We start from the raw sequence: 14,784 nt of genomic DNA, 5'->3' as shown, positions 1-14,784 counted from the left end.
GCACCACCAGGAGTAATTCCTGAGTGCAGAACCAGGAAAAACCCCTGAGCATTGCTGGGTGTGGCCCAAAAAGAAAAAAAATTCATAATAAAACGGTTTGACTGCATATCTACATTTTAGGGGGGACATACCCAGAGGCTCTCGGGGCTCACTCCTAGCTCAGTGCTCAGGGATCACTCCTGGCAGGGCTCAGGGATCCTTATGGGGTGCTAGGGCCAGCTCCCTCCCCTCTGTACTGTTTCCTGTCCTTGCATAACCTACATTTACTGAGCTACAGAGAACAAAGCATGTTTGAAAACGAAAAACATGACAATAGCATTGCCATCGAGAGGGTTCGAGAAGAGCGATCCCAAGTGCTCCCTAAGATCCTGAGAACTTTGGCCCCGAGACATCTCGGGGGACCCGGAGAGGAAGAGGAGAAGCAGAAGGTCTTTGCAATGAAGAGAATATCCCCCAAATCAATTCTGCTTGGATTGTCGTTTTGACGGACCCGATTTCTCACCCCGCTGACTCAGGCAGGGAGTGAGCACTGAGCTCTGAGAGGCCTTTCCTTCCCCGACAGCAAGCCAGCACCTTAGCAGACCCGGACAGTGGAAACATGGAAAAAGTCATCCAAGCGGAAAGCATCACTGTCTACGTCTGGGCGAACCTCAAGAAGAACCCAAGGTAGGCCCTGGGCGACGGGGTGCGGGCGGGGGCGGGCAGGTGTGGACACGGCAGGCACGGATGGAGATGATCCTGGGCACAGGACTGCCTGTCCTCAGCAGAAGCGTGAGCTCATTGGCTCGTGGGTTGGGTGCAGGTGACGGCATGCTGAGTGTCCAGCTCAGAAACGCATGGACAGGTAACAGGTCCTTTTCTCATCCACTTTACCTCCTCCACCCCGTTAATACCCTGGTCCAGGTGCTGCAACTCGTCATTGAGCCACATCCAGCTGTTCAAACTCGGGTGTTTCCTACATTCTCGGGAGATGTTAGTGCTCCTTCCTTCCCCAGTGCTCTCGTCACCGAGACATCTTTCTGAGAGCAGCGGCAGCGTGAGCCGTGAATTCTCCATCACTAGTGTTGCCTGGTCTTCAGTGTTTCAGATTCAGTGAAGCAGGGCCGTGGCGAGCTTGGGGGTGGGAGGAGCCGAGATTCTGGTCTTAGCTCTGAGAAGACGGGTGGTGGGACAGCGCGGGAAACTAGGCTTTAATTTGGCTGTTTAGTAAAAAGAAATGAACAGCGGAGTCAGAGGAGGGGAGGGCTCTTGCCTTGTATGTGGACAGCCCCTTGTTTGATCCCCAGCACCCCGTGGGGTCCCCTGAACTCCACCAGCAGTGATCCCTGAGCACAGAGCTAGGAGTAAGCCCTGAGCACTGCCAGGTGTGACCCCCAAACAAAAACAAACAAATGAAAGAGAGAGAGAGAGAGAGAGAGAGGAGAGGGAAGAAAGGAGGGAAGGAGGGAGAGAGAGATGGAGGGAGAGAGAGGGAGGGAAGGAGGAAAAGAGAAAGAGAGAGGGAGGGAGAAAGAGAGAGGGAGAGAGAGAAGGAGGGAAAGAGAGAGAGAGGAAAAGGGAGGGAAGGAGGGAAAGAGAAAGAGAGGGCAGGAGAGAGAGGGAGGGAGAAAGAAAGAGAGGGAGAGGGAGAAAGGGAGGGACGAGGGGGAGATAAAGGAACAGCATATTTTCCAAGCTTCATTCATTAATTAAAAAAATATCCTGTGGTTTAAGTCTCATCAGAGACAGCATGCTAATATGAGCGTGATTCACTGTAAAATATGTCACGTACAGAGAAGAGTCCAGGGAACCAGGCTGTGCTGCTTCCAAAGCACAGAGTGACAGCAAGGGGTTCTGTGCTAACCCCGGATGGAAGAGCAGACGCGGGGGTCTCTGAGTCAGAGGCGCTTGCTTTGGCTCTGATGAGGGTGGAGAGTGGGTTGGTAGGATGGCTCTTCAGGGTGGGACTCAGGTTCCTCTGAGAGAGCCTCGCCGCCCAGGGCACGGAGGAAACTGAGCTCTGAGGCTTACCTGGGGGTCACCTGGGTAGATCAGTGGTTCTAAGCTGTGAGGGGACCGCAGGTTCTTGGGACGTGAAACTACACCCAGAGCCCAGTCAGGGCCGCTTCTACACCCTCCCCTGCTCAGGAGACATGGTCCTTACCACAGACAGTGTCAGGCGTGTCCTGAGAAGTGGACTCAAGCTGATTCTGTCAAGTGGCCTCTTGTGCGTCTAATCACAGCACCCTCCACGTGGCCTGTGTGGTGCGTCTGTTGGGCCCACAGATGGATATGCGGTATCCCCAAGCGTCGTTTTGTCCCCGTGGCCAGAATGGAGGCCACAGAAATGACAATGTCCAGGCAGAGCAAGCGGGGACAAGAGTCTGAGTGCCGTGGAGGGAGGGTGGGTGGGAAGCAGGTCCCAGATATGAGGCAGGAAGGAGCCACCAGAGATGGGAGAGGGACCTTGGTGGCGGGGGAGGGGTGGAGTGAGACTCACAAGAGCATAAGAGTGATGGGGAGGTACCACTGGCCACCAGTCCAGGGGACTACGGAGAGCACCGAGCATGACCACATGCACCAAGTCGCCAGCTGGCCACTGGCCACGGGACCAAGGCTTCCCGGAGCCTCAGGTGGGTGTTTGTCTCACAGGCAGCGCAGCATCCGGTTCTGTGGCACAGAGATCGGCTTCGAGATCCCCAGGGTGTTAGCCACCAGCGACATCGCCCTCCGGCTCCTGCACACCCACTTCGACCATGTGTCCCCGCTGCCCACTGTGGCCGCCGCCTCCGACCGCGCCCCGGAGCCCAGCAAAGAGGACACAGGGGTGAAGGCGGCGGGCAGCGTGGTGGCCGAGCTGGCGGGCAGCCCCAAGCCAGAGGCCGCGGGCAGCCCCGAGTCGGAGGCGCCGGGCAGCCCCGAACCCGAGGTCGCGGGCAGCTCAGAGCCCGAGGCCTGGGACAGCCTGGTGGAGAGCCCCGCCGAGGACCTGCTGTCGGCCCAGGATGAGGACGCCGAGGTGCCGCTGGAGGTGCAGGAGATGCCCAGGCCCGAGAGCAGCCTGCAAGTGGTAGGTCCCCGACAGCGCGGGGAACGGAGGGCAGTGGTCCAGCCTGGCCCTTCCCGGCGTCCCCGGGAGCATCTGGGGAGGGATGCGGGGTGATGCTCTCACCAGTTGGCCCCAGAGAAGCTTTCCCCAGGCTTTCTCCCTGCACGGTGGCAACACAGCTCTCAATGGAGCTGTGCAAAGCACCAACCAGTGTTCCCGGTCTCCAGGGACCACAGACTCCGGCCGGCTGGCCGCTGGTCCCTCTCCTCCATTTCCATCCCATCCGCCCCTGGGCCAGAGGAAACGGCCTCTGGGGCATTGGGATAGGCTTTCTCAGGATTCAGCAATGGTGGGCCGGGTCTGGGCTTTCCGTGGCCTTTAAAATTCTTTTTGGTTTTGCCTCTATTTGTTGATTTTTAGCCACAGAGAATTTGCATTTTTAGGAAGAACCAAAAATAGTTTTTCGTACAGGTGCTTAAGATATCATGGTTTATTGCTTTATCTTTTTTTTCCCCAAAATATTTATTTGGGGGCTGGAGTGATAGCCCAGCGGGTAGGGCGTTTGCCTTGCATGCGACAGACCTGGGTTCGATTCCCAGCATCCCATATGGTCCCCTGAGCACTGCCAGGAGTAAGTACTGAGTGCAGAGCCAGGAGTAACCTCTATGCCTCGCCGGGTGTGACCCAAAAACCAAAAAAAAACAATGATTTGGGGGTTGGGGGACTCACAACTACTGTGCTCCGGGATTATGCCTGGCTCTATGCTCAGGGATCATTCCTGGCAGTGCTGGAACACCAAAGGTGGTGCCAGGGATCGAACCTGGGTTGGCAGTATGCAAGGCTTGCGTCTTACCCGCTGTGCTATCTCTCTGGCCCCCAAACTGGTGGCAAAAGGTCACCTACAGGTCTTCTTTGTATTTTGTTTGATTTTTTTTTTGGGGGGGGGGAGGAGAGTTTAAGCTACTTCAGGCCTTACTTCTGGCTCCATGCTCCAGGATTGCACCTTGCAGTGTTTCAGGAACCAGATGTGGCACCTGGGATCGAACCCTGGTTAGCTGTGTGGAAGGCAAGTGCCCTAACTAGCTCTCCAGTCCTTGCTTTTTATCATCTTTAAACACAGTTAGGGTTAAGAGTTGGATAGAATATAAATTTGATATCAGGATAGAAATTGCTAGATACTCTAAGAACATAATTGTTAGTTTCCAATTTTCTCCCAATACAGCAGTTTCCTTAGACTTCAAATTAAAGTCCTATCGACTTCCTTTTGGCTTCCAATACCACACAGCCCACACACTCCCTGGTGCCACGCCCCTCCAAGTGCTGACAGCTCCCCACACCTGCCACCAAGCTTCCTTGTCACTGTCACTGTTACTGCCCTCCTGTTGTTCATCGATTTGCTCAAGCGGGCCCAGTAACGTCTCCATTGTGAGACTTGTTGTTACTGTGTTTGGCATATCGAATACGTCACGGGGAGCTTGCCAGACTTCGCCATGCGGGCGAGATTCTCTCGGTAGCTTGCCAGGCTCTCCAAGAGGGGCGGAGGAATCAAACCTGTGTTGACCAGGTGGGCCGCGTGCAAGGCAAACACCCTACCCACTGTACTATCACTCCAGCCAAATTGTGCCTTTTGTGACAACATGGCTGGAGCATGAGATGAGGATGCCACGTGAAGCCTAGAGGTGAAAGACAGCAGATGGTTTCTTTCTTGCTCGAAATACAAGTAGCCAAAGCAAACCCACTAACTGCTCAGAAGGAACTCGGGCTCTGAACCCTAGGATGGGAAGCAGAGGGGAGGGGAAATTCCCGCATAAAATACTATAGCAGCATGTGATATTAGATCATATAGCATGATGGTCCGTGTGAAGGATGGTATTTAGAGCATGACGGTCCGTGTGAGGGATGGTACTTAGAGAATGGTGGTCCGTATGGCAGATCGTGTTTGGAGCATGATGGTCTGTATGAAGAATGGTATTTAGAGCATGGCGGTCCCTATGAGGGATAATATTTAGAGTATGCAGATCCACGTGAAGGATGGTATTTAGAGCATGACTGTCCTGTGAAGGACGGTATGTAGAGTACTGGCACCATGATGTAAAACTCTAAGGGGCTTACCGGGAGCGAAATCCTGGATCAAACTGGTATTTAGAGTGATGGGGATTATGTGATTTGTGTCACGTGGGCCGGGATCCTATACAAGGAGGGGCAGAGATGTGGCCTGAGCCCACCCCTGTGTTCCCAGCACCCTACGGTCCCCTGAGCATCCCCACATACAGCTCCAGAGGCCCCTGTACCACTGGGGGGGCCCTTGGAACCGCCAGCTCCCACTTTCTGGGGCCTGTGCAGTCAGCCACTGGCCTGGGTGTCCGAGGGTCACAGGAAGTGGCCTCTGGGCCCCCTGAGCACTGCTAGAGAAATGCCTTCCCCCAGAATAGCTTAAAAATTCCTGAAGGTGCGGGGATGTGGCTTGGAATAGCACATGCTTCGTGGTAAGTCCTGGGTTCCATCCCCTGCACCTCCCCCCAACACACACACACACACACACACGGAATATTTTTGGAGTAAAATGATTGTATTAAAATAAATTGGGGAGCACTGGAGCAATAGCACAGAGGGTAGGGTGTTTACCTTGCATGCAGCCGACCCGGGTTCGATTCCCAGCATCCCATATGGTCCCCTGAGCACCGCCAGGAGTAACTCCTGAGTGCAGAGCCAGGAGTAACCCCTGTGCATTGCCAGGTGTGACCCAAAAAGAAAAAAAATACAACAAATAAAATAAATTGGGATTTTGCTTCTTAGGTCTCATATCAGCTTTCTGGAAGGGCTCAGTATGTTGGATTCTCCTCCTTCTCCGCACCCTGGAGGTGCTCAGCCTCCGAGCCCTGTCCGTTGTTAGGTGTCCCTTTACCTCTATGAGGGGTGGGGGCAGGGGTTGAGTTAATGACCTTGGTCTTAACATGGTTTAAATGGGCAGTTGAGAAGAAAGCTGAGGGACCAGAGTGACGGGATAGCCGGGAGGGCGCTTGCCTTGGGCATGGCCGACCCGGGTTCGATCCCCGGCATCCCATATGCTCCCCCGAGCACCACCAGGAATAATTCCTGAGTGCAGAGCCAGGAGTCAACTCTGAGCACCCCTGGGTGTGACCCCACCCCCACACCCAGAAAAAAAAAGGGGGGGAAAGAAAGCTCAGTTTTAAGCCCATTAGCTTGAAAGGCAATTTGCAGGATGTATGATTGTATGATGGAAACTTCTTTAAAACTAAGATCGTCCCCAGAAACTGCTCCCACGCCCTCACCTCCCTGCTGCGCGGTGTCTTCTTGCTCCCTGCCTCTCTCGCTGTGAAAGCTGAGGGCCTTGTCGTTTTGATCTGTTTTCTTGACGATTTAGAGGTGTTGCCTGTCTGGTCATTTTTCCATGCTCATCTGTGTGTTTTCCTTGGAAATATGTGTCTTCGGATCCTTTAGCCCATTTTAATTTTCATTATTATTATTTTGGTTTGGTTTCATTTTAAGCCACACCTGGCAGTGCTTAGAGGTTTCTCCTGGACCTGGGATCACAGATCCCCCCTGGTGGGCTGGGGGACCATTTATGTTGCTGGGGACCCAGGCCGGGATCACCCACCTGCAAGGCAAGCTCCCTGATCTCCTGATCCGTTGCTCCAGACACCCTACCCCCACCTCACTCATTTTAGATATTAACCCAGATGTTCCTAAACTTATTTGTCCTGCCACTCCCTTTAAAAAAATCACTCAAAGGGACAGATATAGAAAGATTGCAATCATCTGGGGAACATAAGGTAACAAAAATAAGAGACTAACACCCAAGAATAGCCGAGATAGGTACCAGGAGGTTCACTCCATGGCTTGGAGGCCAGCCACACAGGCTAGGGGAAAAGGGAGCTCAGATAGAGAAGGGAGCACCAAATAAAGGGTGTTGGGAGGATCCTCCCAGGATGGGTGAAGCATGCGGAAAGTAGACTACAGACCGAACATGATTGCCACTCAATGCCTCTCTTGCAAACCACAGGACCCAATAGGAGAGAGAACAAAAGGGAATGCCCTGCCACAGAAGCAGGGTGGGATGGGAGGGGTGGGGGGGTGGGAGGGATACTGGGATCCGTGGTGGTGGAAAATGGGCACTGGTGGAGGGATGGGTACTCGATTATTGTATAACTGAAACCCAAGCACGAAAACTTGTAAGTCCACAACTGTACCTCTTGGTGTTTCATTAATAAAAATTGAAAAAAAAAATCACTCAGGTTCTGCACCCACAAACCCACTTTATTTAAGCAAACAGAAGGAACCCCCAATTTCACAAGAGGCTGCTAGTTTCCCACAGGGGTCCGGGTGGCCCCAGGCGGGGGTAGTGTGCATGCAAGTGTCTTTCACACCCTCCAGGCTAAAACAGACAAAGGCAACTGAGGCAAAAACCAACGTTGGGACCAATGACAAGCTCGTGTGGTTCCAATGTCGGGTTTTGCTTTTGTTGCCTTTGTTTTTTTTTTCTTTGGGTTTGGGGGCCATACGTGGTGGTGCTCAGGGCTTACTCCCAGCTTTGCATTCAGGGATGACTCCTGGTGGGATTCAGGGAATCGTATGAGACGCTGGGGCTGGAACCCAGGTCGGCTGCATGCAAGGCAAATGCCCTACCTGCTGTACACTGCTGTACTATTGCTCTGGCCCCAAATGCTTGCGTTGCATTTAGTGAAAAACAAAAAAGTTACTGAAGAGCTTCCTGCTCTGCTTTCTCTGCTGGTTGAAGGCTTCAGGTTGGTGGAAGAGTCAGGCTCATGCTCTGCTCGTGCCTGTCCAACATCCCCAGCATTCATGAAAGATACTGGATTGTTTCTCTCCCTGAACCCACCCACAACCCCCCTGTTGTATTTTCTTGTCTCGTTTTCCAAATGAATGAGTTCACCATTCAAGTATGGGGTACTTCCAGGCTCTTGATTCCGTGTGTGTGTGTGTGTGTGTGTGTGTGTGTGTCGCTTTTTGGGTCACCCCCCAGTGATGCTCAGGGGTTATTCCTAGCTCTGCACTCAGGTGGTACTCAGGGGACCCTATGGGATGCTGGGAATCGAACCCGGGTCAGCCGCGTGCAAGGCAAATGCCCTCCCCGCTGTGCTATCGCTCCAGCCCCCCAAAACCCTTTTTGATGGGTCACTGTTAATATATGAAAATTCAGCTGACGGGCCCGGGAGATGACTCAAAGGGCCGGAGCACTTGCTTTTTTCTCTGAGTGGTTTAGGGGCCATACCAATGGTATTCAGGGCTTACTCCTGGTTCTGTGCTCAGGGGTCACTCCTGGTGGAGCTCAGGGGACCTTATTGTGTTGCCAGGGATGGAACCCGGTTCAGCCACGTGCAAGGCGAGCAAGCATCTCATCCATTGTATTGTCTCTGGCCTAGAATTTTCTGCATCAATGTATTGCCTGCAGCTAGTTTCACATTCTCCTTTTTGGTTTGTGTGCTATCCCCACCCCAAGTGCTGTGGTCATGTTTTCCGGGACCTCGTAGGAATAAAGTGGCGACACGGGCATCATAGCACTGGCGATGGCCTCCAAGGAGAAGCTTCCTGCTCTCGCTGTTGAGTGTCAGCTATGACCTCTCTCTGGTTGGAGTATGGCTGTGAGGGACAGGCCCAAAATGGACTACCACCAGAATGAATTTAACTTAGCTTAATAGGAACCTGCATTGCAAAATAACTCGTTTTTCAAGGAACAGGTCTAGATAAGCTTTTTCAGATCCGCTTTGTAGGAGCCTGCACTGCAAAATAACTGGTTTTTCTGCCCCTGAGCAAGGAATTCAGATACAGGTCCTCGAAGGGTGGGGGTCAGACCAGATAACCGGATGTCTCTCACAAGACCCATGTTGCAAGACCCAGGACTGCCTTAAAAACCTGTCAGTTCCTAAGCACCGACGCAAAATGCTGATCTTTAAACTATAGGCTAAGACGTGATGTGCCCTTAATTGGATTGGTTAAGAAAGCATATGTTGTTACAAATCTATTGGCTATGAAATGCGCGGGCTTTGCTGTAACGGCCAGTGAAGACCTATATAAGATCCCCTTTGAAGAAGTTCGGGGTCTTGCCTCACCTAACTGACCTGCGTGTCTGTGTAGGCGGCTTGACCCTGGCTAGCCAGTCTTACAATAAACCTTGCTTGCTGTTTGCAGTCTCTGGAGTCTCTTTGTCGTTAAAGGGAGATCACGATCCGCGCCCTAACAATGTCGTGTCCTCCCTGCTTTGTCTAGTGGTGTTTGGGTTTGGGTTTTAGTGATGACTAGCTGTTACTGTCCTGTTATTACACAGAAAGCACACTGCTTTTTGCTGAGGGCTTTTTCTGCCTGTGTTCAAGGACAGGGAATTGTCGTGTCTGATACGGGCGTCAGGGTTATGTTGACCTTGGGAGTGAACCTGGGAGTGTTTCTGCCACAGCTGCGCATTTGGAAGAGCTTGGGAAGGACAGGGATTAGCTCTCTGATTGGCTGGTGGCATCAGCGAGGCATCTAACCCCGGCCTTCTCCCTGCCCGCTTTCTTCCTGTTTTGTGGTGGGAATTTTCACCGAGAGCCAATGAAAGAGCCAGGCTACACCTCCAAGAAGTGAGATGGTAGTCTTATGATCCCAGCAGGCCCAGCTGGGCAGGGGCCACAGCAGTGCCCACGTGGGGGGGTCACTGGGGTCACATGGGGTGAACTGCTTAGACTGACAACTTAAGGTTGGCACATTTTCGTATAAATATTACATTTCTTATCATCTTTCTGTTGGGTTTGGAGAGGAATCCAAAGACAGAGATCAGGAATTTCTGACTCATAGTACTGGGGTCGTACTTGATATGTAGCCTGGGATGGTACCACAAATTACAGATATTTAGTACTTTGTTAGTTTAGCATCGAATCTCTTAGATTTAGAAGATGATGCAGAAGAGCTCTCCTTTTTTGTCTGTTTGTTTGGGGGCCACACCCATAGGTGCTCAGGGGGACCCTGTGGGGTGCCAGGAATAGAACCCGGGTCTGCCACTTGCAAGGTGAGTGCCCTCCCCGCTGTGCTACGGCTCTGACCCTCTTTTCCTTCCCTTAAGAACTCTGTCACTAGAGGGCTCTTAATACCAAATTTTATCTTGACAATCCTGTAATACTGTAAGCACTGGGCAGTTCCGTCTTCCCAATTAGTACAGTTTGCAAACTTTTGATAGAAATCAAGCTTATGGTCAGTATCATAAAACAATAATCATCTCCAGAAATAGTTTAGTGATCTGTGGGGCATGTGTGATATAGCATATGGGTCTCTGAGCTTCTGTGGAAGAAGTTACAAATAATCTCTGTCTTTAAGATACTCAAAACCAACATCAAAGATAACAGTAAGGGTACCTGTCACTGTCACTGTCACTGTCCTCCCAATGCTCATCGATTTGCTGAAACGGGCCCAGTAACATGGTGAGACTTGTTACTGTGTTTGACATATCGATTACATCACGGGGAGCTTGCCAGGCTTTGCTGTGCGGGAGAGATACTCTCGGTAGCTTGCTGGGCTCTCCGAGAGGGGTGGAGGAATCGAACTCGGATCGACCATGTAGGCCGCATGCAAGGCAAACGCCCTACCCGTATCTGGTGTAAATATGAGTGTATTTTTACGATGTTTGGGGGGGGTAGGAGCTGGTTCAAATCACGATGGGCCCAACCCCAGCACTGACTGTGCCAGGAAGAGTCTCCCAGTACCCCGTGAGCTCCCCTCCCCCACCCCCCTCCTCTCTGTAGCCTCAGCTCTGAGCATACCCCTCTGACCTCCCCGCAGCCTCCCTGCCACCCGGAGGTCTGAGGACCCTCTCTGCTCCCCGCCTTTCTGCCTTCATGCTCTCGGACTGTCGTCCTGCCTGTTGGCGAAGGGCCGAGTTCTCTCTCCAGGTTTGCCATAGCAGCCACCCTGGCTCCCCCAACCCCATCCTTGCAGAATGGCCTGTTTCCCGGTCACCTGCAGCACCCCCCCCCGGGGTACCCCATCTCCTCACCAACTTCCCTACCAGACCAGGAGGTCCTTTAAATTTGGAGGGGCACACCCAGCAATGCTCAGAGTTACTCCTCAAACTGCACTCAGGAATTACCCCTGGCAGTGCTCAGGGAACCAGAGGGGATGCCGGGGATCGAACCCGGGTTGGCAGCCTGCAGGCAAGAGCCCTCCCGGCTGCATTCTCGCTCCCTCCCCTAAATTTTTTTTTCTGCTTTTTGGGTCACACCCGGCGATTCACAAGGGTTCCTCCTGGTTCTGCATTCAGGAATTACTCCTGGTGGTGCTCAGGGGACCATATGGGATGCTGGGAATCAAACCCTGGTCGGCTGCATGCAAGGCAAACACCCTACCTGCTGTGCTATCACGCCAGCCCACCCCTAAATTTTTTTTAAATTTTTATTAGTGAGACACCATGAAGTACAGCTGTAGTCTTACAAATTTTTGTGCTTGGGTTTCAGTTATACAATGATCAAATACCCGTCCCTCCACCAGTGCCCATTTCCCACCACCATGGATCCCAGTATCCCTCCCACCCCCCATCCCCCCCATCCCCCCCTGCTTCTGTGGCAGGACACTCCCCTTTGTTCTCTCTTTCCTTTTGGGTGCTGTGGTTTGCAGAAGAGGCACTGAGTGGCAAACATGTTCAGTCTATAGTCTACTTTCAGCATGCTTCTCCCATCCTGGGAGGATCCTCCCAACACCTTTATTTGTTGTCCCCTTCTTTATCTGAGCTCCCTTTCCCCCTAGCATGTGTGGCTGGCCTTCAAGCCACACATAAAATTCCTCCACCCCTAAATTTAAAAAAAGAATAATTAAAGAACTGTGGTCACTTGATTACTTGATCACTTGACTTCCTGTTATTCATCGATTTGCTCGAGTGGGCACCAGTAATGTCTCCATTTGTCCCTGTCATGTGCTAGTGTAGCCCAATGGCATCTGTTCATTCTAGGAACACAAAGAGCCTCAAACCGATCATTCAGGGTCTTGACGAAGAAGTCTGACCATCTTGTAGGTGGGCGGCCACACAGTCTTTTGACATCCTGTGGAATCCAGTTGGTAATGGCTCTAGTCCAGCAGTCGTCTTTGTATACTGTGGTATACAATGTTATTGATAGCTGAGTTTGGGGCATATACTATTTCCACACCAGTCGCACCACTAGTGGCAGCTTCCCTCCAACAGAGTTCCCATATTTCGTGGCCCCTCCCTCCTAGGGTCCCCATAACAGACACATTCCAACATTCCAAAGTTGTGGTGGTTGCAGCTTAGATCTCATTTTCAGTGTTGTTGAGTTTGTTTTGGGTATTGGCTGTACCATGACTGTATGACTGAAGCCCTTTCCCTGTCGCCCACGACCTCCCGTTCTCCTCTTCTTCCTTGATTCCTCCCTTCTCTGTCCTTCTCCTCTGGGTACCAGAGTTCTGGCAGAAGGTTCTGACAGGAAGAAAACTGGGGTCCGAGGTCAGGGACTCGCTGGGTGTCACCTGGTTCCCAAGAGCAGCCGCACACTCTGTACTTCTGTAAGTGTCCCTCAGGGAAGTGTCCCTCACAGTCACACACTGTCCCTCAGGGGATAGTCCCTCACAGTCACATACTCTCTCTCAGGGGTGTGTCCCTCATGGTCACACACTGTCCCTCAGGAGTGTTCCTCATGGTCACATACTGTCTCTCTCAGAGGAGAGTCCCTCATGGTCACACGTTGTCCCTCAGGAGTGTGTCTCTCACAGTTATATGCTGTCTCTCAGGGGTGTGTCCCTCATGGTCACATACTGTCCGTCAGGGGAGTGTCCCTCACACTCACACGTTGCCCCTGAAGGGAGTGTTCCTCAAGGTCACACACTGTCCCTCAGGGGAGTATCCCTCACGCTTACACACTGTCTCTCAGGGGTGTGTCCCTCACGGTCTCACACTTCTCTCAGGGGAATGTCCCTTACGGTCACAAGCTGCCCCTCAGGGGAGTGTCCCTCATACTCACACATTGTCCCTGAAGGGAGTGTCCCTCAAGGTCACACACTGTCCCTCAGGGAAGTGTCTCTCACGGTCACACATTGTCCCTCATGGTCATACACTGTCTCTCAGAGGAATGTCCCTCATGGTTACATACTTTCCCTAAGGGGAGAGTCCCTCACAGTCACACTGTCTCACAGGGGAGAGTCCCACAGGGTTACACTTGCCTGCTTACATCTCCTTCTCAGTCACACCCCCCAGGGTGCCGCCATCACAGGACCTGGCCCGTGGGCCTGACCTCCACAGGCTTCTTTCCCTGTTTGTCCAGAGAGATAGCAGCCTCGCATGCCACTGCCAGGTGGCCTCTGTGTGGCACCCAGAGAGGGGCGGAAATGCCACCCGGCCACTGCCCAGAGGTGAGGACGCATGCCCAAGGGCACAGCGGTGAGTTGGTGGCAGATTGAGAAGAATGTTCTAGAACTGAGGGCCTCTACCCAGGTCTCCTTCAGGAGATGGTCCCTGAGAAGCAGACCCCAAAGCGGGGGCCGGGGAAGGTCCCTGAGGGGGCTGGAATGGGGTGTCCCGCACGCTCACACACTGTCCCTCAGGAAAGTGTTGGTCACGGTCACACGTTGTCCCTCAGGGGAGTTGTCCATCAGGGGACACCCCAAATCGGCATGCACCAGGCCCTGAGCCTGGTCCTGGGCCCCTGGCACTGCTGGGTCGAGCACAGAACACGCTGAGTAACTCTTGCAGGATCTCCCCCAACCCCCAACTCGCCCACCCCCACCCCACCAGGCAAGGAGCCGTCAGTCTTCAGAATCACTCTCTCAGAGCTGATGGCCACAGTCCAGCAACATAGTAAAGACCGAGATGCAAACGCAAACCCTCCTTCCGTGGCCGCGTCACGGGGCTCACTCCTGCTCTGCCGCGTCCTGTGGGACACGTCCCCTGGGGCTGCTGGTTGAACAGCATTCGTGCGTCCGGCTTGAGGCCAGAGCGGGTGTCAGTGGGGGGCCCTGGGCGTGGGTGGCGGAGCCTGACCCCCTTCCCTGTCCTGTTTCCTCAGCCGACAGTGGAGGAAGACGACCTCACACAGGAGCTGGAGATGGCGCTGCTAAGTCAAAGGGTCTCGGCAGGTATCTCCTCATTCCTCCGGCCCTCAGTCTCAGCTTCATCAGAGTATTCTGTCTGTCCACCAATGTGGGGTCATCGTGACACCAACAAATCCAGATGTTGCCAAAATGGCTTAAGAGTGTGAATTGTGGAGCTGGAGTGATAGCACAGCAGGGAGGGCATTTGCCTTGCACGCGGCTGACCTGGGTTCGATTCCTAGCATCCCAGATGGTCCCCCAAGCACTGCCTGGAATGATTCCTGAGTGCAGAGCCAGGAATAATCCCTGAGCATTGCTGGGTGTGACCCCAAACACACACACACACACACACACACACACACACACACTGAGTGTGATTTCTTTGATGTTATGAGGATCCGTTGTGGAAGCCTCCCCCTTTTTTTCTTTTCTTTTTTACTTTGTGTACAACAATGGGCTGGAGCCATAGCACAGTGGTAGGGCATTTTGCCTTGTGTGCAGCCGGCCCGGCTGAGCCAGGTTTGATTCCTCTGCCCCTCTCGGAGAGCCCGGCAAGCTACCGAGAGTATCTCGCCTGCACGGCAAAGCCTGGCACGCGGCCGACCTGGGTTCAGTTCCTCTGTCCCTCTCGGAGAGCCCGTCAAGCTATTGAGAATATCCCACCCGCACAGCACAGAGCCTGGCAAGCTGCCCGTGACGTATCTGATATGCCA

At 53.1% G+C, this 14,784-nt stretch overlaps 1 protein-coding gene across 1 annotated transcript in view; it reads left to right on the top strand.

Moving 5' to 3' along the window:
• DNAI7 (dynein axonemal intermediate chain 7) overlaps nucleotides 1-14,784 on the top strand; it is a 41,896-nt gene that overhangs the window by 12,074 nt on the left and 15,038 nt on the right. The window contains exons 6-11 of the mRNA XM_056134600.1: nucleotides 563-666; nucleotides 2,632-2,908; nucleotides 2,999-3,046; nucleotides 3,472-3,486; nucleotides 9,009-9,017; nucleotides 14,077-14,116. Of these exons, the coding sequence (XP_055990575.1) occupies nucleotides 563-666; nucleotides 2,632-2,908; nucleotides 2,999-3,046; nucleotides 3,472-3,486; nucleotides 9,009-9,017; nucleotides 14,077-14,116 (493 nt within the window). The remainder of the gene's footprint in view (nucleotides 1-562; nucleotides 667-2,631; nucleotides 2,909-2,998; nucleotides 3,047-3,471; nucleotides 3,487-9,008; nucleotides 9,018-14,076; nucleotides 14,117-14,784) is intronic.

Source organism: Sorex fumeus, unplaced genomic scaffold (assembly GCF_029834395.1).
Source record: "Sorex fumeus unplaced genomic scaffold, SorFum_2.1 ptg000100l, whole genome shotgun sequence".
In the NCBI taxonomy this organism is placed as follows: domain Eukaryota; kingdom Metazoa; phylum Chordata; class Mammalia; order Eulipotyphla; family Soricidae; genus Sorex; species Sorex fumeus.
The sequence above is the reverse complement of the archived record's forward strand: the minus strand, read 5'-3'. Positions and strand labels throughout refer to the sequence as shown.